The sequence below is a fragment of the Mirounga angustirostris genome, unplaced genomic scaffold (genome assembly GCF_029215605.1).
Source record: "Mirounga angustirostris isolate CCGP_5_RB_7025 unplaced genomic scaffold, mMirAng1.0.hap1 SCAF_3, whole genome shotgun sequence".
NCBI lineage: Eukaryota > Metazoa > Chordata > Mammalia > Carnivora > Phocidae > Mirounga > Mirounga angustirostris.
In genome coordinates, this window is record NW_026991711.1 from 14990648 (window position 1) to 15016998 (window position 26351).

General features: G+C 44.0%; 1 protein-coding gene across 4 annotated transcripts in view; it reads left to right on the forward strand.

Moving 5' to 3' along the window:
* Positions 1-25932, forward strand: part of DZIP1 (DAZ interacting zinc finger protein 1) — a 49586-nt gene extending 23654 nt beyond the window's left edge. For 2 of the 4 annotated variants that reach the window (XM_045869604.3, XM_064585947.1), the window contains 13 exons: positions 1024-1164; positions 1628-1676; positions 3083-3139; positions 4645-4701; positions 10150-10209; positions 15255-15397; positions 15831-15990; positions 16417-16549; positions 17151-17204; positions 19981-20174; positions 22136-22266; positions 23508-23682; positions 24983-25932. In XM_045869604.3, the coding sequence (XP_045725560.1) occupies positions 1024-1164; positions 1628-1676; positions 3083-3139; positions 4645-4701; positions 10150-10209; positions 15255-15397; positions 15831-15990; positions 16417-16549; positions 17151-17204; positions 19981-20174; positions 22136-22266; positions 23508-23682; positions 24983-25059 (1431 nt within the window). In that variant the 3' untranslated portion in view covers positions 25060-25932. The remainder of the gene's footprint in view (positions 1-1023; positions 1165-1627; positions 1677-3082; positions 3140-4644; positions 4702-10149; positions 10210-15254; positions 15398-15830; positions 15991-16416; positions 16550-17150; positions 17205-19980; positions 20175-22135; positions 22267-23507; positions 23683-24982) is intronic. The other 2 variants (XM_045869606.3, XM_054506390.2) reach the window with 2 other exon arrangements.
* Positions 25933-26351: the final 419 nt, after the last annotated feature.

Here is a 26351-nt window from a genome sequence, read left to right on the forward strand (position 1 = left end):
CGACTGAGCCACCCAGGCGCCCCTTGGCAAACTTATTTCTACTTGATGGTTTGCAAGTGCTGTTTACTAAGATGTTGCGTGACTTAGTCACTAAATCTGAGAGCAGTACTTTGAAGCCAGACAAGAACGTTCAGGTCTGGGCTCCTCCCCTCCCGCCGTCTGAGTTCGGACCATCCACTTAACTCTCTCTAGACCTGAGTTCCCTCACCTGGACGGTGGCATGAAAACATGCATCCATAGGCTGTGGTGTGGCTGCGACAAGCTGAAGTGCTCGGTGAGGGTTTGTTAGGCAGAGCCAAGCGAGTCGGGAAGTGCTGCCTCCCGCACTCTCTACTCCTCCGAGGCGCCCTCGCCGCCGCCCCCTCCGCCCCCTCTGCACGAGGCCTCCATTCCAGGCTGTAGGCTGGGAATGCCCTTAGCTCCAGTGACCCACGTGTTTCTCCCCTCGGTGTAAGCGACTAGTGAAATTGTTCTAAGAATCTTTGCCTAAATCATTGAAAACAAATTCTTTTCGAATCTTTTTTTTAATGTCCAGTGTATGATCTTTCCTGACATGAAGTCTCGAAGACGAATCTGTCTATGAATCTTGGGATCTTCCTGTTCTCGGCATCCCTCTCTCCCTCTTCCCTTCTTCCACCTTCCTTTTCTCAGGAAAGATTTATTGAGGTTGTACTTAGTCACTGGACATATAAATAATGAAGGGGGGCTCTCAACGCAGGTCCATGTGGACGCCTGAGGGGCAGGCCGGCGCGGGGTTACGGCCACTCTGTGGGAGCGCCCCGATGCTGGATCAGTGCTCACCCCTGCGGTGTGTCATGTGCTGTGCTCAAGTGCACACAGCTGTTCACCTTCTCAGTGTTGTGTCTTAGGTCACAGCTGAGGTCTTGGTACACAGTGACCAAAGATGTATTCAGTGACTTGAAGTGCACAGATAACCTGAGGCCAGCAAAGAACACGGGGTGTGCGCATACGGATGGCGGATTGGAGACATTATGCATGCCTTTATTTATTTATTTTTTCCAGCTCTTGTCACATATAGAGAAACTTCGAACCTCCATGATAGACGATCTCAATGCAAGCAATGTTTTCTACAAGAAAAGGATAGAAGAGCTAGGGCAGAGACTCCAGGAACAGAATGAACTGATTATCACGCAGAGACAACAGGTATATTTGGCTAGATATTAGCCCTGTTTTTCTTCAAGCAGTGCAATTTATTGAAGAACATTCTGTCTTTTTTAGAGCATTTGTAAGTTGGGTAAGATAAAGGAGGTAGAATATGTTCTTCCCTGTGGTTGTAAAAGTAAATCCAATAAGATAATTTTTTCAAGGTTTTTTTTTTTTTAAAAAACTGTAAAGAGCAAGCAAATTTATTCAATTAGAATTCAGAATAAATTTGAAGGTAGAGAAGAATTTCTTTCTGTGATTACTTTGAGAAGCAGCCCAATCCAAATGCTACTTTTATACAATTTTTGCCTTCGTATCTTTAAAGTCCATCTGTCCCCTGTCTTTGGAGGAGTTCCATGAAAAGGTTAATTTACTAAATACAGTATCTGTCCATCATCCAGTATGTCCCTATCTAGTTTCAAACTTGTAATCATTAAAACAAACAAACGATTTTTCTTTGCAGATTAAAGAGTTTACCAGTAAACCATTAAACAGCGTCAGTGAACCCAAAGGTAAGTGGACCAGGATCCCAGTGTTGGAGGTGAGGCGGGCCTCCCTAACCGTACACCGGACATCAGAAGAATGTGGGGCCCCCGGCGGCTTCCGGGTACGAACATGGCATTCCTGTGGTGATTTTAATTTGTGTGATCTGTCCCCTTGATCCAGAAAGTAGAAGAATTTTTAAATACCTTGACTGTCATTGAAGGGTCCTACATGTTTTTTATCAGAATATCTTTATGCACAAAATCCATGTCCAGTAACCATACCTCTGGACTGATGTGTGATGAGGGGGAGTGACTGTTAAAAGCCCTCGGTCTAGAGACAGACTGGCCTCAGTGTAGCTCTGTGAGTGTCTGCCTTCATTTCCTCAGTTCTAGAGTTGGAGCATTAAGAGTAACTACATCACAGGGCGCCTGGGTGGCTCAGTTGGTTAAGCGACTGCCTTCGGCTCAGGTCATGATCCTGGAGTCCCGGGATCGAGTCCCGCATCGGGCTCCCTGCTCGGCGGGGAGTCTGCTTCTCCCTCTGACCCTCCTCCCTCTCATGCTCTCTGTCTCTCATTCTCTCTCTCGCAAATAAATAAAATCTTAAAAAAAAAAAAAAATTAAGAGTAACTACATCACATCACAGGCTTCTTATGAGGATTAAATGGGGAACATACATAAATTGCACCTGTTGAGCACTCATGGGGGTGAGCCATCGTGAAGGACCCCAACCTCAGTCACTCTAACGTACTATAGGGGCTGGCTGCGTCCTTGTCAGCTGGGACAGTTGGGGGTTAAAGGTGTGTTCTAAGCATAGTGGGGGCACATCCAGCCTACTGACTGTGGCAGTGATAACCACCCATCTCCTGCTCCCTCAGGAGCGAGTCTAGAAGAGACACTGGAGCCAGAAGTGCATGCAAGATCTCCCAATAAAGCGTACAGCTTGCCTTACCTAGACTCCTTTCGAATAACCCAACTTGTGGTTCCCACTCATCTCAGGTCATTAAAGGATACTTGTCTACTTGGGCACCAACTGGGGATTGGTAATGGGTGTGTGAGCTGTGTTTCCTCCTCGTTTCTAGGGGCCCCGCAGGGGGTTCATTGACCTACATACTTGGTTCCTTCTTGTTTTGAAATAAAGGTTTGAGAAGGGCCAGTTTCCCTGTAACTTCTCTTCGAAGTAGCGAGAGTTCGGGTAGTGAGCCATAGCTGTATAATCACTTAGCATAAATATCTGAGTGATAATAATTTTAGGGAAAAGTTTTATAAGGATTTACGTTAAACTCAGTCTTTACTCAGCTGGGTGAGTCACCATATGTTGGTAAATTTTGTTTATTTTTTTCTGGGGGAAAAGATTAAGATAAGCACTGGCAAAATATAACCCGTAGCTTGTGATTTTTGTCATTAATTAATTAATTTTTTTTTTATTTCAGGGAATCCTTCAACTTGGCAAACTTTTGAATCTAAGCCAACTGCCCCAGCTGTACCTAGTAAGTTTCTATAAAAGGCTCAGGATTCTGAAGATATTTTTAAAGTGCTAAAACAATACACAACTTATTATTTTTAGAGGCTTTCCTTTGAAAACTGGTGTGTTTGGAGATTACATAATGATCTATTTTGATTCCTGGCTTTGACCTAGTTCTAAAAACCCCAGACTGTGAATATCCATGTGATTTTGTGGTGATTTGCGTTAGCAATACCTGTTATTCTCAGTTCACCTAATCAAGGGACAGCTATAAATTCTTTGGCATTGCTTCAGTTTGAACTTGTGGTTTCCCAAGACATTACACTGTGTAACAATGTGACAGTGTGCTAGCTGTCCCATTTTAGCATCCCTGAGACTCAGATTTGCAGGCTTTGACCCGACGTTCTGTCAGTTGCTCACTTGAGGTGGGCTCAGCACGTCTGTGTCTTAGAGCCATCAGGATTTGGCTATAATCCACAAAGACATAATCTGTACAGTGTAGAAATGGACAGATTGTTTTCCTAATAATAGTTAAATAGTTGAAATATTTTTATTATTTTATTATTCCATTCAGGAAAGTGTAAGGGTGGAGGAAGCTAGGGAGCAAGCAGTCCCGGACAAGAGAGGACGTGCGTGTGAACGGGGATCTGAATACCAGGGGAGGGTCCAGGCTGAGGCTGGGCCCTGAGTGATGGTACCATTCATGTGGGCCCAGGACTGTAAGCTATGAAAAGGCATTGATGAGAGGGTTTGGGAATTTGGCCCAGTTGACTGGAAAATGCTAATGGTTTTAACTGCTCGGTTTTCTCAGGTGCTTCTGGGGACCTCTTTTTCTTTTTTTAAGGTTTATTTGTTTCTGAGAGGAGAGAGAGCTGGGGGAGTGGCAGAGGGATAGGGAGAGACTCCTCAAGCAGACTCCCTGCTGAGCGAGGAGCCCAATGCAGGGGCTATCCGAGGACCCTGAGATCATGACCCAAACCAAAATCAAAAGCCAGGCGCTTTACCGACTGAGTCACCCAGGCACCCCAACATGGATGAACTTTGAAAACGTGATGCTAAGTGAAAGAGGCCAGTCACAAAGGACCACAATGTATGAGTCCATTCTATATGAAATGTCCAGAATAGGCAAATCCTTAGAGACAGAAAGTAGATCCGTGGTTGCCAGGGGCCGTGGGGAAGCAGACGTGGGGAGTCATGGCTAATGGGTGTTTTTAGCGCGTGTGATGAAAATGTTCTAAAATTAGGTAGTGGTTATGGTTGCACCACTCTGATTATTTCAATTGTATACTTAGAGTTGTATATTTTATATTGAATTGTATATTTTAAAAGGGCAAATTATTTTTTGGTGTATATAGAATTGCTATTTATAGAATTGGTTTAGGTTAGCTGGTGATCATCACTTGAAACATGCGTCCCTTACGATCTGTATATAGCTTGACTAATTTGAGGAGGACTGGATCATCATCAAGTTGAGATGCTTATGCTTTCGTTACGGAAGGCTGTGAGCTTTTTCTCTTTCTGCTGTTTCAGTGAGTGCCTCAGCCGCACAGACTGTGGATGCTAAATCAGGTCTCACAATGGCACATGGTAAGTTTCAGCTAAGTCTCAGCATTTTATGTGCAGTTTCTGCCCTGAGTCAGAGAACTTATTAACCACAAGTGCTTCTGTGGGGTAACTATGCAAAACAGAAGACGTTTTAGTGAATGCAGAGCAGTTAATAAAACTGCTGTCTTCCTATGTAATATTATCATAAACTGTGAACATACCTGCCAAAGTCATAAAGTAAAAAACGTATATGTTGCTAGACTCACAAGCAGAGATCTTAACGTTGAGCAGTACTTGGATTGTGTATGATTTTGGGTGGAGAGTAGTAGGTGTTGGGTTAAGAAGGTGATTTTCTACTAGACCAGCCAACCAGCACATGCCACAGGGCATACGTGACTGTTTTTATAACTTTCAGTGTGGCAGCAAGTCACCTTTTTTAAGCAGTTTCAGTGATTGGTTGGAAAAATCTAGAAAAGACATGTGATGGAAACCAAAGGGAAAAGTGGGAGCCACGGGAGGAGAGCACTGCCAGGAATCAGTTCCTGGACCAGGGCGCAAGGGTGGTAATTGTTAATTACGTGATCCAGTAGACAGGGGGGATATCGGTAGCCATATTTTATTTTTATACTGTTAAGGCACTTACGGTTTTTGCAAGTATGTTTTTAGTCCATTGTTTGCCTACGGTCTGCTGTATATTAACTGAATTAAAAGATGGGATGGGAGGGGACCGACTTTTCTGTCTTACCTACAAGTGCTTCTGGAATGTAAATGATTACTTCCTTCCATTTTGCTTTTTAGCCTTCAAGTTAGACTTAAATCCACGGTCAGTCAAGTCAGACTTTGTGTGTTCAGAAATATTTTTCATATTAGCATGGCCTCCTGTACCCATTGTTTTTGTTCACTGGACGGACTCATGAAGGTGTTTATTGCCCCTTACTTTTTGTCCTGAGGTCATTTCAGGCAGGGCAGTATCCCGAGCATGTGTTCGCACTATGTAATGCGTCAACTCCCCACTTACTCGGTGTTAGTATTTACAAGTGTTTAGAACATACAGGTGTCCTCTTTCTGGACCGGCAACAGAGGTAAAATGTGTGTGGGACCTAGGTAAATTTGCCTTAATATTGAATAGACAAGAAGAGGTCCCCTGGCAAGTGCTCTCTATTCATATTCTTTATGTCGAGTCTAAAATCTCTCTCTTGCCTTCTTTTTCAGGGTTGAGTTTTCTTTTTTTTTTTTTAAAGATTTTATTTATTTTTTTGACAGAGAGAGACATAGCGAGAGCAGGAACACAAGCAGGGGGAGTGGGAGAGGGAGAAGCAGACTTCCCGCGGAGCAGGGAGCCCGATGTGGGGCTTGATCCCAGGACCCTGGGATCACGACCCAAGCCGAAGGCAGACGCTTAACGACTGAGCCACCCAGGCGCCCTCAGGGTTGAGTTTTCTAATGCATTGCTGGCCACTTCTCTGTACTTCAGCAGTGTGTTAGGGTTTCTTTTTCTTTTTTTGCTACTTTGTTATTATTAGCCTTTTGTGTGACAGTGTATGAGGACTACATTTTCTTTGCTTCATATTTTTGGCACCCAATAAAGGACTCCTATAGTAGGCATGTTTAGCTGTCTGGAGTTGATTCGAGTCCTGACCAATCCATCAGTTCCAAAGCACTGTGTTCCTTACGGACTTTGCCCTGATTGGAACTGTGCTATGTGAACCAGCCATGACCCCTTGCTGGCATCTGCTGGGATTAAAATGCTAGCTTTAAATGCCAGCCACACCTGGCATGAGGCCTGCAGCCTTTGGATTGGGATCTGAGCTGATTTGTGAGCATCTCAATGGGCAGGAGCAAGGAGGAGGCTTGTACGGGGGGCCCACTGACCTGGCCCCCCCACCCCCAGCCATGGCAATGTCCCCAGCTGTAGGGGGCGGGGGCGGGGAGCCTTATCTGTATTACGTAACATTATTTAGCCCAATTACCTCTCAGTCTTTCCTTTTGTTCCGTCTAGGAGCTTGATGAGGCTCTTCACCAGGAAAAACATCACAGTCTTAGGTTGGGTTCCCCGGGAAACAGACTCTGAGGTGGAGGTTTGCAGCTGGGAGGTCTACTGGGCCATGCTCTTGGCCAACCCCTCTGAGAGAAGCAGGAGTGGGTGGAAGGGGGCCCTGAACCTAGGCGCACTGCAGTGCGGGCCTCTGCACACCTCACTGGCAGCTTTAGAGCTGGGATGGGCTCTTCAGAATTGTCCTGGATTCAGGGATCAGTTATGAGATGGGGGTTGTCAGGGGTGTAGGCTGCTCCCCTCCCCAGAGACAAAGCAAAAAGTAGAAGCAAAAGGTCAGAGGAAAGCACGAGATGGGGATGAGTGGTGCAGATGAATTATTTGGCTGAGCATAGGGTAGGCAGAAGAGACTTGAGGGAAGCGAGGCTGGTTGAGACCGTTCATGGCGAGCACCCGGTACCAGCCTCTAGCTGGTCGGGCCATTCTTGTGACATTCTGTAGCCGCTGAATGTTCTTGAAGCTGGGCGTGGCCAGACGGGAGGGCTGGGCTTGGGGAAGCTCAGCCTGACCAGAGTGTACTCAAGGATTTAGAGCTGGACAGACCAGCTGGGGATCGAGGAATGGTCTCTGGGTGATTCTTCACCTAGGAATTGGGGTTGAGGTTTTGAAACGAGGGGGCAGATATACCAGCTGTTCCATGGAGCTGGTGGAAGTTGCAGGTGCAGGTGATTCGGGCAAGGGTGAGGGACGGGTTAAGAACACCATGAGCTCACAGAGACAGTGCCATGTAGAGAAGTCCGGGAGACAAACGCAGAAATTGCCAGTAGGAAGGCACTATGGTTTCCTGGCCAAGAGCCTGGACTTTGAAAGGAAGCAAGCAGTCTGGGTTCACAGTTGACTCATGAAGCCACAGGTTTGGGATTCCTTGCCTGCCAAATGAGGAGAACAGTACAGCTACTGCGGTGGGCTGTGCTAAGGATCAAATGAAGCAGGACCTTTGGAACAGGAGCCACTGAGAAAGCACTGGCCCTTGTTGGCTTCCGGGGTCGGGCTGACAAAGTCCGACACAGCCAGCCAGTGCCAGAGAGGGCTAGGTACAGACCTGGGAGTTCGTCTTCTGGAGGGAATGGTAGGGCACTGACATAAGGATTTTTCTGGAAGCCTCTGGAGAGTTCAGAGGGGAGAGACTTGGGTCTTCGAGTATATCAGCTCAGCCTGGATATCTCAATTTACGACAAGACCTGGGTCATTTGGAGGCTGGGCCTGTGGCTTATAAAACATACGAACGGCAGGCCCTTCACTCCACACTTGGACATCAGTCTGCTAGTTTAGAGCTGAAGTCTGGTGGACCTCACTCCCTTTATAGCTTTTATAATAGGAGCCCAGTTTCCCTCCCCTAGAGCCCCACCCTCTGCCTCCCAGCACCAAAGGTCACCATTTTGATGCCTTGTTTCAACTCAAGAGAAGTAAGTCCTAGGACTATCCTTATAATGATAACAAATATGTATATGATGGTTTGGGGAGATTTTATAGAGCTTTTCCTCCTACTTTATTTTTGTCATTTCCATAAAATACAATAAAATATAAATCATGTGACTTAAAAAATTGAAATTAGCCATCCTCCTAAAATCCCTATTTTCAGCAGTTCAAACTAGTAAATAGTCTATTTGTATAACTTTACTTTTTAATTTTTTAATTCTTTATTGAGATATAATTGACCTATAACATATTAGCACAGGTGTACAATATAATGAGTCGGTATTTATATATATTGTGAAATGATCACCACGGGATCTAGTTAACATCCATTACCACATATAGCTACAGGTTGGTTTTTTTTTCTTTATTTATATAACTTTAAAATCTTGATGCTGAATAACACATTTGAAAGCACTTTTTTTTTTAAAGATTTATTTATTTATTTATTCGAGAGAGAGAGAATGAGAGACAGAGAGCATGAGAGGGAGGAGGGTCAGAGGGAGAAGCAGACTCCCTGCCGAGCAGGGAGCCCGATGCGGGACTCGATCCCGGGACTCCAGGATCATGACCTGAGCCGAAGGCAGTCGCTTAACCAACTGAGCCACCCAGGCGCCCCTTGAAAGCACATTTTTCATGTTCATCAGTTGTGGTGCATGGATGGAATTAAATGCCTCTTTGTACGATCATGTTCATGTTTCAAAATTAAAGTGGACTGCTATTTCCTAATAGGCTGTGTTCCAAACGTTCATTGGAAAGCAGTTTACAGTGCTTTTCTCCCAGTCAATGTCAGAGAGATTGACTAGGTTGCTAACAAGCTGTAAGAGCCTATTTATGTGTACTTAAATATAATATATATTTATTTATTTGTGTATACCAATACGTGTGTGCGTATGTTTGTAGATGCCCTAAAACAGAATTAGAAATACCCTTCGGTAAATTAAAAGCTAGAACTTCAAAGTGGGAGGTGTTAAATCTAAGCTAATATGTGCAAAGCGTGTCATCTGTGCCCGACAAGCTGGGGGGCAACTCCCCTCGCTGGTCGCCCACTGTGGGGTCTGGTGTGGAGAGGAATGGCCTCCTCCTTGTAGGTGCAGGTGGGGAGCTCCCTGGGGAGGGGGCCCGGGGCAGTCTCCAAGCCGAAGGTGAGTGAAGCACACACTTCCTCAGCTAGATTTCCAATTGCATTTTATGCCAATGTCTAAAGCCTGACTACCTGACTGCAGAAACCTGACCTTCCCCAAGTAGGCACTTCCCCCTTGAAAGGATGGCGTTTGGCTTTATCCATGCAGCCCACGGATTTCCTTGAGCCCCAGTCACATTACCTGGGAAGTCACCCAGAGGCCTGACCCACCCTGGGCACTGTTCTGGGGTGGGATTGGGAACAGCCCCTCTTCACGTGTCATCTGTCCACAGCCTCGCCCCGGTGGCTCTCTGGGAGCAGAAGGAGGTGTTGAACCGTGGTTTAGGGACACAGAGGTGTCTAAGAAGGGGTCTTAGTCGTACTGGTGTTGCTGGGTTCACCTGTTCTTCACCATCCTGGTCCTCCCACCTGAAGACCCTGGGGCTAGTGAGAAGTGGGAATCCCAGGGCATTTTGTCATGTTTTTATCTTTGGGAACTGAAATAGTTTCATTAATTTTCTCTTTAACCACCCAATCAAAATATTTTATAAGGAAGGTATTTTGGGGGGATAAGTGAAGAAGACCTTTTGCAGTTGTGACCTTGTGTCTTAAAAGAATCCCGTCAGGCACGAGGTTGCTGAGTGAGAAACGACATAATTATTTGAAAACCTAATTTCCTGAGGCAGGGGAAGTTAATGGAAAATACATGAAAGAGCAGATACCATGAAAAAGGGACCAGCTTTAACTGACCGCCTCCATATTTCTTCCCAGCAAATTCTGCTGTTTTAGGCATTATTAAAATACTGTGGAACTGTATCTTTCAAAATTGTTTAAAAGGAAACTAATTTTGCTTTGCTGTTGTCCTGTTTGTACTATTCTTATTTTTCCTCGTTAATAGAACAGGCATTCTCATCGCACATACTGGAACCAATAGAAGAGCTTTCAGAGGAAGAAAAAGGTAACCAAGGGCTCACTCAGGGTTTCCACCTGCATAGATTCGATTGAGATGCCAAAACCCAAGCCTTGAAATTTACAATCCAGTGGTTTTTATCACACCGTTATCAAAATTAGGGAAGACATTTAGGTTTGGAGATTACATTTTCAATCCATCTGTTGTATTCTGTCACCTTATTCCTTTAACATGCTGTTATATTTTCCCCTGCTTTACTGTATTCTTAGCATGTGACTAAGATCTTCCTATGTCGGGGAACTTGGGGAAAAAAATGTAAGTCTTTTTGTCAACGCAGATATTTTCTGGTCAGATGACAAGTCAACACAAATGCATTGTGCACCAGATGATACAAAAATATTCCTAGGGAACGCCCGGGTGGCTCAGTCGGTTAAGCACCTGCCTTCGGCTCAGGTCATGATCCCAGGGTCCTGGGATCGAGCCCCGTATCGGGCTCCCTGCTCAGTGGGGAGCCTGCTTCTCCCTCTGCTTGCTGCTCCCCCTGCTTGTGTGTGCTCTCTCTCTCTGAGAAATAAATTAAATAAATAAATAAATAAACAAATAAAATCTTTTTAGGGAAAAAAATATTCCTAGCACAGTAGCTATTTCTCACATCCTGAATCTGTGAGAGGGTGAACTGCCCATTTCAAAATTATTTTAACAGCAAAAAAAAAGCATAATATTTATGCTCTTGATGTAGAATATTTATGTGCAGAATAATGTCTTTTTTAAAAAAAGATTTATTTATTTATTATAGAGAGAGAGCAAGGGCACATGGTGGACAGAAGGAGAGGATGAGGGAGAGAGAGAGAATCTTAAGCAGGCTCCACGCCCAGTGCAGAGCCCAATGCTGCGCTCGATCCCACGACCCTGAGATCATGACCCGAACTAAAATTAAGAATCAGAGGCTTAACCGACTAAGCCACCCAGGGATCCCCAGGGTAATGACTTCATGTTGAAATTTGGGAACTGTTCAAGGTTTGGGGAGATAATTAAAGTTATTGTGGCTTACTCCTTTTATTCAGCAGCTCTCAAAATTATTTTCTGTCAATTCATTTTTGAAGTTTAAGAAAATCATTCCACATTATTAAGAGTATTTTCTAACGCCAGACTTGTACATCTTGAAACAGTTACACTTGAATAATATTTATATGAACTCTGGTTTTACCATTTGTGTTAGGAAGAAAATTAAAATGTATATTCCAATTTGTAAATTCTTAATTATTTGTTGTAACTTTTCTGTGTTCTCTAGATGACTTTTTCCAAGTTATTTTTTTTTTTTAAGATTTTATTTATTTGACAGAGAGAGCACAAGCAGAGGGAGAGAGAGAGAGAGAAGCAGGCCTCCCGCTGAGCAGGGAGCCCGATGCGGGGCTAGATCCCAGGACCCTGGGATCATGACCTGAGCCGAAGGCAGATGCTTAACCAACTGAGCCACCCAGGCATCCCTTTCCAAATTATTTTAATCAAGGCTACAAATTGAGAAGTGACTCAATCAGGCACATCCATAATATCTGTGCGATGTTTATTTTCCATTTGCTTTCAAGTCATGTGCTTTCTCCCTCCTACATGTTATTTATTGATGTCTGGAACACCAAATACCTTATTTTCTGCAGAATCTATGTAATGTGTCAGGAGGTCCAAAATATCTTATTTTCTGCAGAATCTATGAAATGTGTCCGGCGGTCATATGGAGTCTCAAATTCACAGTCCTTTAAAAAAAAAACGAGTCTGTTAGATTCCAAGAGACCGTCCTCACTTTGTCCACTGTCACCCCTCGGGGCCCCCACTTATACCCATGACATCCTTCTGCCTGTGTTTTAAAATTCTTCTACCCAGACCACGTAAGGTGTGAGTTTGGGATCACAGGCAGCGAACACCATCGTTGGTTATTGCCGCATGCGGGGAACCAGATTGGGAAAGAAAATAACCCTTTCCGTGTATTCGGACACAGCTCTGGTTGCAGAGAGGAGAGGGCCGAGGGCCGCCAGACAGGCCTGAGTCCCAGGCACACTGTTACATAAGCCAGTGACCCAGCGAACCCTTCAGTGCCTCCGTGGAGCCAGGATGCCGGCGGCAGATTAATTGCCATCAGTAAATTCCTCAGCTGGGCTAACATTTTGCAGATGATGCCTGTACAGCTAAATTTTGGCAGTGGTTTGCAAAGCATGGTGGCTGTTACCCAGAAGTATGCATGCACGCGTACTTACATGCATGACCACTTCTGTGTCCTTACGGTTTTGACAGTCCCGGAAAGGCATATTCAACCCTTGCTATGGGATGTTAGAATGTGGGCCAGCAGGGGTCTTAGAGGCCATTTCATTGTTCAGGAACTTGAAACACAGGGGGGTTGGGAGCTTACTCCAAGTCGTTGAGCTTAATTCGTGACAGGGCTGGAACTCCAGTCCAGGTTTTCAGCTTTCCAGAGTTTACCGCAGAGAACAAAGGGACAGAGGCAGGCTGGTCCAGGACTAGCGGGGTGCCTTTCCCTCTCTGGTTTTAGTGTTCTCATGTGAAAAATGAGAGGACTGATTCCTAGATGATGACGTCCCTTCTGACCCAGGAATTCCGTTTTGGGTTTTGTTTTTTACTCTTCACTTTATGCTGTAGTTATTTGCTCACCAAAAATGGTACGTTGTATGTCTGATAGAAATGATCATTTGTGTGGGCTATTGTGCATTGGGCTACCTGCCTGGGAAAGTTTTGTCTTCGATTAAAATCTTCTGTTGTGATAGGCTTTCCAGTGATTAATTCCACCATTACATTAAAAACTTTCTTTTTCTTTTTCCTGTCCATTCTACATTCTTTCTCGCTTCCCCCAGCCAGCCCCAGCCTTGTTAAGAGTCCTTCCTACCAAGAGTTTTCGCCTTATCCATAAAGGAATCTAAAGCAAGCATCAACATAGAAAGTGAATTTGAGGACAGAGGGGAAATGTTTAATTTGCAGTCATTTTGGGAAACTTGGTCATCAGAAGGAGCTTATCATCAGGGTTGAGGGTGAACCCAACCCAATCAGCAAACAAATTCAGTTCGCTTGACGCGGGTCCTGGAGCAGACAGAGCCTGGAGCCTCTCTGTCTGTGCTTCCGTGTAGTTCCTTTTATACCCTGGGTCCTGGCCCGAAAGTTCCCTTGGGTAAACAGGGCGGGAGGTGTGTCTTTTTCTGTGGTAGCACCATGACTCCCAGGCAATCTCTCGGTACCTCTTCATGTTGTTCACCCTAGTTTTCTACACTTGATGGCCAGCTAGCCGCCAAAGCCTGTGACATGGCCACAGCTGCAGCTAAGCCCTCTAGATTGTGATGTATTGTTCCTAGGACAGAAGTGCTTTTTTTTTTTTTTAAGATTTTATTTATTTACTTATTTGAAAGAGAGAGAGCGAGAGTGTGAGCTGGGCGGGGTGGGGTGGAGAGGAGCACGAGGGAGAGGGATAAGAGACTCAGCACCGAGGGCAGAGCCGATGCGGTACTCCATCCCATGACCCTGAGATCATGACCTGAGCCAAAATCAAGAGTCAGACGCCCAACCAACTGAGCCACCCAGGGGCCCCCAGAAGTGTTTTTTTTTTTTTTTAAGGTGACTCCAGAATATTGGAAAACATTGGTGAGAAAGCAGCATGAATGCTGGAATCAAAAATTTAAGATTACTTCTGATCTTTACTAATACATAATCTTACAAAATTTTATAATTTCGGTTTCGCAAACTGAAGTACCAAATTATAGAACAGCATTACCATGCAGGACTTTTCCTCTTCTTTAATGTACACGCAGTAGTTTGACTACTTTTGCCCTCAGCAGAAGTGTTGATTCAGGAACAGAAATACAATTTACTGCTGGAGTTGAATGAGGGTTTAGAGAATGTCTGAGACATTGGGGCATTTTGTTGTGGATCTTCTGCTGTGGGTCCCTAAAATTCCCATCTACTGGGGTGGGTGAGGCCGGGCTCAAAATACCATAGCCCCCTGCAGCCCCAGACCTACGCGGCGTGGGCACTCGGCACCACCCTTGTTGGGTGAAATGCCCCTGTTCGGAGAAGAGACTCCAAAAGGACAGCACTGTTGTGTTCTCCCAGATCTGGCTTTGGACCTTCACTAAGGGTCTGAACAGCCCCCAGTGGCACCTTGTCCATCAAGCCCTGCCTCCGCTTTGACGTAGGACTCCTATCTTCAGGGCCATGTAGTCACGCGCCTTCTCCAAATTCTCTTGAATACCAACATTTTTTAGTGGGGGAATGGAAGAGGAACAGGGAAGGAAAAGTTAGGAGAATCTGGCTGGTTATTTTTCCTTTGCTTTTAATCATAGGTGGTTTTAAACAATATACTTTTCCTAAGACTCTTTGTTAACCTCTTTTTCATTTTGGTAAATATTTTGGGAGGGATAATGTCACATTTTGAAATCTTAGATAAATTTTTACTGAATTTATTAAATCAGAACTTAATTATTCAGTATAAATGAGGCTTCAAAAAATGAAACATAAATTCTAATAATTTAGGTGAGATGAATTCTTCAGAAAGTAGTACAATAATTTTAGGATGAACCATTGAACTTCTAAAGAATTCATTTTTTCTACTGTGCTTCTGCAGAGACATTTCTCTTGCATTATTCATCTAGTATTGATTCAGTTAAGGGGTAAAGAGAGAGTCTTTAAAGACACCGACATTTTTGGGCGCCTGGGTGGCTCAGTCGGTTAAGCGACTGCCTTCGGCTCAGGTCGTGATCCTGGAGTCCCGGGATCGAGTCCCACATCGGGCTCCCTGCTCGGCGGGGAGTCTGCTTCTCCCTCTGACCCTCCTCCCTCTCGTGCTCTCTGTCTCTCATAAATAAATAAATAAAATCTTTAAAAAAAAAAAAGACACCGACGTTTTGAGGCCAACTTAAGGTAGTTTTAAAAGTTGTGATACTTCAGCATCATATATTGAGCTGAATGATTAAACAATCCAAAAACCTTATCACATTACAAAATGCTTGCTTGCTGTTTAAAAGTGGTGTTTTGCTATTTTTCTGCTTAGAGCTTTTATGTATTTAACTTTTTAACACACTTTGTAAACCTTATTTCAGGAAGGGAGAATGAACAGAAATTAAATCACAACAAGATCCACTTAAGGAAAGCTTTGAAGAGTAACCCCTCCCTCATGAAGGAAATAAGGAGTGTCTTGGAGCAGAGTTTGCTAGAGAAACTGGAAACCTTTGGGATTAATGCGGTAAGCTCCTTCATTTCAGGAACGTTCACTGGTTGTGTTGTATTTTGTTTTCTCAATAGGAAAGGATCAGAGGAGAGAAGAAGGCATGTCCGTTCTGTCCTTGTGCACTCATTCTGTCCTGATGGCCCAGCTTGCATTGTTGGTCAGTCACACACACACATACACACACACACACACACACACCCCTCTGTGCATTCGGTCCTGGCACTCACAGCCTAGCACCACTGACGAGTCCCATGCACTCATACACACCCCCTCTATGTCCCACTGCTCTGGGAGCTCCTCTTGAGGCCAGAATAATGTGTTATATGTCGGGGCGTCCCCTCCCTCGCATGCAGCAGTGAGGACAAAAGGTTGGCACAATTTATGCCGACAAATGCTCATGAAATGAAGAATGTCCCAGGCTAATAAGCTTAACATTTTATTGCTTCAGGATATACGTGGAATTCCAAGCGATCACTTCAGTAGGGTGCTAAGAACTGTGGAATCAGCGAGACATGAACGAGAAAGACAAATACCCAACATTCAGAAAATTCGAGAATTCCTTGAAGATGAGGTCAGCTGTAAAACTGAGAGAACCTTACTGTCCTCAGGTAAGCCCGTCACTGGCTGCCATTTCATTTCTGCACGTAGGAGTGAAAGTCTTGTTGCCTTTTAAATGGTTTGCAAACTTTGGAACTTCATTGGTAAGTCTCATACTGTTTGGACCATTATATGTTGAGTCTTGGGTTTTATTTTAATATTAAAAAATGCCTGGGGGCACCTGGGGCTCAGTTGGTTGAGCGTCCAACTCTTGGTTTTGGCTCCCACGTCGGGCTCCGTGCTCAGCGTGAATATTCTCGCTTCCTCTGCCCCTTCCTCTGCTCTCACTCACTCTAAAATAAATAAATCTTAAAAAAAAGAGCCAAGAGCTTGTTGGTTTCGAGTGCCAGTGTAGACAGTATTGTAGTATTTTCTTGTGCTTTTCACTTGCTGATGACGAAGGCAATGGAGACTCATGAATGAAAATGCTCTTCCAGATAAGTACAGTGCTCCTCCTCAAGTGGATACCCTTTCAAATGGAGAAATACCCAAGGCGGTACAGCTTCCTCCCAGAAGCAGACAGCTGATAAGACAAAGACCTGTTTTTACCGACAGGACGTCTGTCCCAAAGTAAGTCTTTTCGACCCTAAAATGTTTGTATTCATGGTTATCCCAGTTGGCTTGGGCTGCTATAACAAAACACCATGGACCGCGTGGCCTGAACAACAGAGAGCTATTTTCTCACACTTCTTGAGATTGGACATCTGAAAGCAGCATGACGTATGGTCGAGTTCTGGTGACAGCTTGCTTCCAGGCTGGTAGACGGTCACTTTCTCACTGGATCCCCACGTGGAAGGGAGAGAGAGAGGTCTGATCCCTCTTCTTCTTCTTAAAAGGACACTAATCCCTTTATGGGGGCCCCACCCTCATGACCTCAAATAAACGTAATTACCTCCCAAAGGCCCAACCTCCAGAGAGCATCCCCTGGGGGGTTAAGGCTTCAATATGTGGATTTTAGGGCAACGCAGACATTCAACCCACAGCAATGTCCCACCCAGCAGAGCGTCACGCTTACAGTTCCTACCAGCCTGTCATTGGTACCAGCCCATTTCTTGCTGCTTATCCTCTTTAACAAATGTTCAAAAGCAAAAATCACCCATTCCATAGAAATTTATATTAAGTTATATTATTCACTTATGCCACTTAGAAATCGTTTTCTTTTGTGTTTTAGAGTTAAGAAAAATATCACAGAAGATCATTTTCCCAGAAAATCTTCAACTATTACGTGAGTACTTGGGAGTGGGGAGAGGACGTTTAAAAAGGTCTTTCCCCTGAACATTCGTTTTGTTGTAAATTAGTATGTGCACTGCGATTAACTAAAACCCTAATTATTAAACATCACAACTAATTTGTCACTCCTTTGTGACATGTCTTTGTTTCTTTATCAGATTTACTATAAGTCAAAAGCATTTATCACCTTGTGGCCCCCACTAAGAAGTGGGACCGCTGCCCCATGTCATTTCCATTATTCCCCACCGTGTCCGTAATTTTCAATAAGCACGGTGAATTAAGTGAATGATGTTGTCTTTTAGTGGCTAGATCCTGGATAGTGTAGTCAGATGATATCGTGGTGGGCTTGCCCCTTGTAGAAGTCAATAATGGCCCTAGAACTTACTGTCTTGGGCCCTCTTAGGATACTGAGGATCCTAGCTCCATCACTCATGAACTGTGTGTTACTGATTCACTTGCTTACCTATTTAGGCCTGTTTTCTTATCTGTTCAATGGGGGTAAGGCTGCTGTTTTCACAGGATAGTTCTACAGATTAAGAATATATGAAAAGGGGTTTGGGGGTGCCTGCCTGGCTCAGTCAGTGGAGCAAGCAACTCTTGATCTCAGGGTCATGAGTTCAAGCCCCACATTGGGCATGGAGCCTACTTAAAAAAAAAAGTAAAATAAAAATTAAAATCTTTATATTTTGAAAAGAAAAGGGCTTGGCCTCAGGGCTTGGCACTTAATGGGGACTTAATAAATTATAGGTACATTATTGTTATTAATTATAAGTAAAACTGATTTTATCATAACTGAATTTTATCAACTTTTTCTGGAGATATTAATGCTATAAGTATCTCTTCTTGAGGCATTGCGTATATATAGTAGAGACAATATAAATTATGTATATAGTAGGGACAGTATAAATAGAATATAATAGAGGCAATAAAATTATTTACCCTTCAAAGGCATTTTCCGTGTACAAAGTCTCCTAGGAGCCTTATTTCATGGGACATGGTATGACTGAACATTGTCTGGAATTTAAGTGCTCAAAGAATGTTCTTGAATGAACGAACACTGCTCTGAACGTCTCACTTTATTTTTAAAATTTTTTTTTAATTTTTCTTTTTTAATTGTGGTAAAAAAACACTCACCCAACAGTTTCCAAGTGTACATAATATTGTCGGCCATATGTGCATTATGCCTAGACAATTCCTTTTTTTTTAAATTTTTTTTTAATTAAAAAATTTTTTTAAATTTAAATTCTAGTTGGTTAACATAACAGTGCAACTACTGGGTATTTATCCCAAAGATACAAAAGTAGGGATCTGAAAGGGTACATGCACCCCGATGTTTGTAGCAGCAATGTCCACAATAGCCAAACTGTGGAAAGAGCCAAGATGTCCATCGACAGATGAATGGATAAAGAAGATGTGGTATATATATACAATGGAATATTATGCAGCCATCAAAAGGAATGAGATCTTGCCATTTGCAATGACGTGGATGGAACTGGAGGGTATTATGCTGAGCGAAATAAGTCAAACAGAGAAAGACATGTATCATATGACCTCACTGATATGAGGAATTCTTAATCTCAGGAAACAAACTGAGGGTTGCTGGAGTGGGGGGTGGGGTGGGAGGGATGGGGTGACTGGGTGATAGACACTGGGGAGGGTATGTGCTCTGGTAAGCACTGTGAACTGTGCAAGACTGTTGAATCTCAGATCTGTACCTCTGAAACAAATAATGCAATATATGTTAAGAAAAAAAAAAAAGAAGAAGGTAGCAGGAGGGGAAGAATGAAGGGGGGGAAATCGGAGGGGTAGACGAACCATGAGAGACAATGGACTCTGAAAAACAAACTGAGGGTTCTAGAGGGGAGGGGGATGGGAGGATGGGTTAGCCTGGTGATGGGTATTGAGGAGGGCACGTTCTGCATGGAGCACTGGGTGTTATGCACAAACAATGAATCATGGAACACTACATCTAAAACTAATGATGTAATGTATGGGGATTAACATAACAATAAAAAAATTAAAAATAAAAAAACCATAACAGTGCAATATTGGTTTCAGGAGTAGAATCCAGTGATTCATCACTTCCATACAACACCCAGTGCTCGTTGCAACAAGTGCCCTCCTTAATGCCCATCCCCCATCTAGGCCTCCCCCCTCACTTTAAAATGGGGTGCTAATTCATGTGATGAAGCAAATGGGATTGTGTATGTAAAAGTACTTCATCAAGTGCAGTGTAGAGGTAACTTATAAGTAATGATGCTATTTTATTTATTTATTTATTTATTTATTTAAAGATTGTATTTATTTATTCATGAGAGACAGAGAGAGAGAGAGGCAGAGGGAGAAGCAGGCTTGCAGCCGAGCAGGGAGCCCGATGCGGGACTCGATCCCAGGACCCTGGGACCATGACCTGAGCCGAAGGCAGACGCTTAACCATCTGAGCCATCCAGGCGCCCTATTTATTTATTTTTTTAAAATATTTTATTTATTTGACAGAGAGAGACACAGCGAGAAAGGGAACATAAGCAGGGGGAGCAGGAGAGGGAGAAGCAGGCTTCCCTGTGGAGCAGGGAGCCCGATGCGGGGGCTCGATCCCAGGACCCTGGGATCATGACCTGAGCCGATGGCAGACGCTTAACGACTGAGCCACCCAGGTGCCCCTGTAATGACGCTATTTTAAAAGATGGAGTAGTTTTACTACAGAAAAGATTTCTTTCCCCCGAATCCCGAAAGGCAACACCAGTGCCCCACGTGGGTTTTCATTTGTTTAGGACGCCTCCGTTCAGTTCGGAGGAGGAACTGGACGGTGATGACCTCATGCAGGCCTGCGCATCCCCAGACTTTCTTCCTGTGCAGCCGTCTGAAAGCAACAAGAGCAGCTTTGGGAAGAACATTGTCAAAAGCGACGCTGACTGGACCGAGGGAAGTGAAACTGAGGACTCCGACATTTCTCCCAAGCCCACAGGTGAGCTCTGGCCATTGAAAGTCCTTCTGGAAAGTTTGTTTAGGACAGTGGTCCCCAACTGGGGGCCCCAAGCACTGGGAGGCAGAGCTCGGAAAGTGCTCACGGAAAGGACTGGGCTAACCCAAAAGCCAGTGCTGCCTAAGGAAGATGCACAGGCTTAGCAACTCACTGATGCTCAGGTGGAAGGAGAGGAAGCAGGTGGGGGATGCCTGGGTGTATTTGTTTCCTGGGGCTGTTGGAACAAAGTACCACACACCTCGTGGCTTAAAACAGAAATTTATTGTCTCCATCCCAGAAGCTAGAAGGCCAAAATCAAGGGTGGCAAGCTTGCGTCTTTGTGAGGGCCATGAGGGAAAGATCTGGTCTAAGCTTCTGTCCTTGCCTTGTAGCTGACCATCACCCTCCCCCCGGTCATGCATCTGTGTCCCAGTTTCCCATTTTTATAAGGACACCAGTCATACTGGATCCGGGCCCACCCTAAGGAACTCACTTTAATTTGATGACCTCTTTAAAGGCCTTATCTCCAAATAAGGGCACATTCTGAGATATCGGGGGTGCGAACATCATTGTATGAACATCAACCCATACACTGGGCATCTGTAAGAATGGATATTCTCATACACGGTACTGCCTTGGGAGATGGGGCAATTCTACAGGAACATAAGATCCAAGCGTGCGACTGCTGATCATTTGCTGAAGAGAAGTGGGGCTTAAGGGTCATTTCTTGAAAAAGAAATTCAGCTTCTAAAACTAATGATGTAATGTATGGTGATTAACATAACAATAAAAAATTTTAAAAAAGAAATTCAGCTTAATGCAGTTTAAAAATTATATATTTTAAACATATCAGATATAATTAATTAATTATGTTATATATTATTACATATAATATATAATTATTGTATATATTTTATGTTCATGTTACATATAATTATGTAAGATATAACTAATCCATTTTAAAATAGTATTGTTTTGGGGGGCGCCTGGGTGGCTCAGTCGTTAAGCGTCTGCCTTCGGCTCGGGTCATGATCCCAGGGTCCTAGGATGGAGTCCCACATCAGGCTCCCTGCTCGGCAGGAAGCCTGCTTCTCCCTCTCCCACTCCCCCTGCTTGTGTTCCTGCTCTCGCTGTCTCTCTCTCTGTCTAATAAATAAAATCTTTTTAAAAAATAAAATAAAATAAAATAAAATAGTATTGTTTTTGAAAATACCCACATGAATATTCCACTCCTACAGACTGCCTCACTGAAGTTAAAGTTTCTTTTTTTTATTATTTTTTATTTTTTATTTAAGGGAGAGAGAATGAGAGAGAGCACATGAGAGGGGGGAGGGTCAGAGGGAGAAGCAGACTCCCTGCCGAGCAGGGAGCCCGATGCGGGACTCGATCCCGGGACTCCAGGATCATGACCTGAGCCGAAGGCAGTCGCTTAACCAACTGAGCCACCCAGGCGCCCTGAAGTTAAAGTTTCTGACCACAGCTTGAATGAGACCATCCTTCTTTGATTTAAAATGAACATTTTCAGGCGCCCGGGTGGCTCAGTCATTAAGCGTCTGCCTTCGGCTCAGGTCATGATCCCAGGGTCCTGGGATCGAGTCCCATGTCGGGCTCCCTGCTCGGAGGGAAGCCTGCTTCTCCCTCTCCTTCTGCCCCTCCACCCCACTCATGCTCTCTGTCACTCACTCTCTCTCAAATAAATGAATAAAATCTTTTAAAAAAATAAAATAAAATGAACATTTTCTTGCTTCTGGTCTAGGAGATCATGATTTTTCTAAAAGGAGTTAGACATGTATTAATGTAACTTTTTTCAATCCCCAACATACATAAACTGATTTTAATTTAATAAATATGATTATTCACAAAGCTTAGACTCTTTCCAAGTCGCCTGTTCAGGTTATTTTGGAATCGAAGAAAGATAACAATTTTTTTTTTGAAACTGTACCTATTTTCTGTTGGTCACCCAGGAACCTCCATTAAAACACTGACTGAAAAAGTTGAAAAGACGGTTTCAGATCATAGAAACGTGACTAAGCCAGTTGGTGGAATTAACGTTGCTGAGGCGTTCATCAAAAAAGAATTCAAAGAAGAACTAAAGGTGAAATCACTCTTGCTTTCTGTTTTAAACATGCACAGAGAAGGTCATCTTTTAATGAATATACCTTAATAAATTGTACTTCTTGTAGCGAAATATAAAACATATTTAGGACAGTAGCGGTTGAGATTTGCACCGTATCTTGTTTGCAGCATCATTGCATTTCTTTCCTTTCCGTAGAGAATCAAAGATACCGGAATGACAGCGGGTAAGAAGGCATCGTGTGCTTATCAGGCTTGATGGGTTTCCAACCTCCTGTCACGTGTCTGGCTGACGTGTGCAAGCATTAGATAGTTGGCACACAGATGCTTGTGACCGGCCAGACCCCGGCCAGACCCCAGACCCCCAGGACCGACCTGGGGTAAGATAGGGACTCGTCAGGGTTCAGCCCGGCTTGGGAGCTGGAGTGGGTGGAGAAATGCATCCGAGAAACAAGAGCAGAGCCCGGGCACCCTAACACCCTAACACCTTCAGAGCGGTTCCAACCGCCGGGACATCGAAGTGTTTCTGTGCGTGGAGAACTCTTGCTGTATTTCTGGGTGCAGCTCATCTGTGTTGACCGGGTCTCCCAGTAGTGGTCACCATTTTCTTAGCTTTGACTCTTCTCTTGTTCATCTGTGGGCGCGATAGGAACACGTGCTCCTTTCAGTTGGGCCCTGGTGTGACGTCACCTGCGGCTCAAGGTCAGATTATCCCAGAGGTAAGAGCTCCTACTTGCGGAGCAGCCTGACTTTACTGCTACAATGTAGTGTGTCTGGGATTTTTCTAAATTCGTGGCTGGTAGAGTAGGTAGGAAATGTGTACATTTCCGTGGCAAGAAACAAAGAGGTGGTTCCGTCTGCCTGCAAAACACAGATTTCCAAGTCCGCCTCCTTGCCCTCCAGAAATGACCAGACGGGGAATCTCTGAGATTCCCCAACGTCGGATCATTCGGTGTCAGTGGCTCAGTCTAGCCAACAAAATGACCGACGGACGCCAACATGCACTGCGTGTTTAAGAAACCCTCATTGCGGGGTGCCTGGGTGGCTCAGTTGGTTAAGCGACTGCCTTCGGCTCAGGTCATGATCCTGGAGTCCCGGGATCGAGTCCCGCATCGGGCTCCCTGCTCGGCAGGGAGTCTGCTTCTCCCTCTGACCCTCCCCCCTCTCATGTGCTCTCTCTCATTCTCTCTCTCTCAAATAAATAAATAAAATCTTTAAAAAAAAAAAAAAGAAACCCTCATTGCTCTCCATGTTTTCTCTCAGTGTGCGGATGTGGAGGATGATGACTGGGACATATCCTCCATAGAGGAGGAAAGATCTCTGGGGAAGAAAACTGGGAGAGAACAGAGGGAACCTCTACCTGTGAAGAATGAGTCAAATTCTACTCAAGTGCCAAGCGCATGGGGTGCGTCTAATCCGAAGGGGCCAAAAGGAGAAGGTTCGTGGCTTTAGTGTCTTGACACTCAGTCCATTTTCCAGTTATGTGTTTCATCTTTATAAATATCTAATGAAGCTATGTTAATATATCATCAGACAGAAACGCTGTTGGTATAATAAATACCTAACGCTTTCACAAAGCACACGATATAACAAATACCGTGTGCTTTGTGCGCATTTATTCCCCTTTAAAGTCCTTTAATCTGTGTATATTTATTTAATTTGGACCTAGTCTTTAAATTGTAATATTATTTTTGAAAATGCCCATGCAAATATTCTCCTCATGCAGATGCCTCGCAGAAATTAAAATTTCTGCTCTTACAGCTGAATGGGGCCATTCTTCTGGCAGTCTTCCTTCGTTAATCTCTGTACACATTAAATGTTTCTCTTTATTTTCTTTGAAGAAAGATTTCTCTTGCAACATTATAGCCGGTGGGATGAATTACAGATGAAACCCGGAGTTGACATTGTTCCTGGCTGAGTCCTAGGGTCTGGCCAGGTCGTCCAGAAGGGCTTGTCAGTGCCTCTCCCCCCAGCTGCAGCATCCGTCCTCGGGTCTGTGTGGCACCCCGAGTTCCACCACATCTCTCAGTAGTAGGTCAGACTACAGTTTCCAGACTCATCAACTTTAGACACGAACTGTTGATGTCCCGCTAAGACAGATAGGGGTGTGGCTCATTTCCCGCACTCACGACACCTCTCATTGACCCCCGTTGGGTCTTTTTGTGCCCCCATCTGTACTTCAAATTAGTACGTGCAAACCTATCTGTCCTTCCCATTTTCAGCAGGATCTCTCGCCACCTCACTTTGTAAGATGAGCCATTGCTGTCTGCCCTCCAAGTCACCTTTCCTCTCCTCCAGAATGTGAGCCGTGCCTTTACTTCTACATGGTGCCCGCCACTAGGTTATCTGTGCTTCATATTAAAGCCCATCAATCCTAGAAAACCCCTATTTAACATTCAGCTCCTACTTGGCCTATTATACTTTTATTCTCCTTTCTTTACACCTGTCAGTCAGAGTCAGTAACAACAGAACGTTACTGAGCATGGTTGAGGATCCTGGCCCTGTGCTGAATGAAGGGAAGGAGAGATGCCAAGTGGGAGCCTCTAGCCAAGGGCCCCTGATGGTATCCTGGAGATGTGGCCATTTCGTGGTCAGATTGCACTTGTACCTTCCTCCACAGCCTGTGGGAGCTGGGGGCCTGCAGATCAGCCAACAGACCTGGACACTGAGTGATAGGGGATTTTTACAGACTTGTCTCATCGTTGAAGCTCTTCCTCCTTCCGTCTCTCCCTCCACAGGACTTCAAGATGAATCCAGCACGCTGAAAAGCAGCTTAGTAACTGTGACTGATTGGAGCGACTCTTCAGATGTATAACCACAGCCTCAGAGTCAGAAGGTGCAGATGCCAACGGGATTCCAGTAATCTGCCCACAAGATTCTAGCGCTCCTGCCTTACAGTATTTCCCACAGTAACAAGGAAGCTGATTCAGAGAACAAGGGTCTCTTTAACAGCGCCTAATTCAGTATTGAAAAACAAATTGTCAACAGTATTTTGAAGCATATAGAGGGTGTTTAAGACTTCTGCTGCTTAAAATTAATATATCATTTTAAGTCATAAAAAGTTTTTTCTTCAGAACGGTACTCTAGTGTTTAAGTGGATTTTTTCAACTAATTTTTAAGTGCATTTTTTTTAAACTTATAGGTTTTGGTTTGAATTAAAAACTTTTTTTTTTATCTTTCTTATGTGCGTTATCACACTGGAAGTGTTTTATTACAAAATTCTGTTAGTATGCTTAAACTTGAATTAGTGAAATCAATGAAATCTTAAGAGTAGATTGGTTATTTTTCATATAGAAATAAGTTTAGAATTATAAAAATATAGCTAGGCCCATATTAAATACCTTTTCCAGAAGTATGTGTATCATATGCCACTTTGAGCCGTTGTAAGCATGTTGTATTAAACAATTATTTTAGAACATTAAATACCATTTCTGCAGTATAATCTTTGCCTTGGACATTTTACGAAGAAAATGTAGCTGTTTTCAATCAGAATCCGAATAGAAAAGATTGAGTCATTACTGAATTCATATGTGTATGTGGGTTTTTTTTCCACTTTCTTCAAACGCCCAACCCGTATTATAAAATACCTCAAAACTAATTAGTTCCGTTCTTAACAATTGTCCATGGTCAGAAAGTTCATATAAACTGTTTTTTGCATTTTTTTATACTTTGTGCTGCTATCTGTACTCCGGTTTCCAAAAAAAAAGTAACCTTTTAACTAATAGTCTGTTGGGTTTTGGATCTCTTTTCAATTTGCCAATCTTTCAAGTAAAGCCCTCCATTGCATCATCATGACTGTGGCTGAGTCATTAAGGATGAGTTCTGAGCCAAGCTTACCTTGTTGGGGGTTAGGCTCGCCCTGTGAACCATGCCACATCCTGATCTGAAGTCACAGCAGTTTATGTTTCTGCCCCCAAGGGTCCTTTTCACTCGTCCACTTGCACCCTTTTTTTTTAAAGATTTTATTTATTTATTTGAGACAGAGAGAATGAGAGACAGAGAGCATGAGAGGGGGGAGGGTCAGAGGGAGAAGCAGACTCCCCGCCGAGCAGGGAGCCCGATGCGGGACTCGATCCCGGGCCTCCAGGATCATGACCTGAGCCGAAG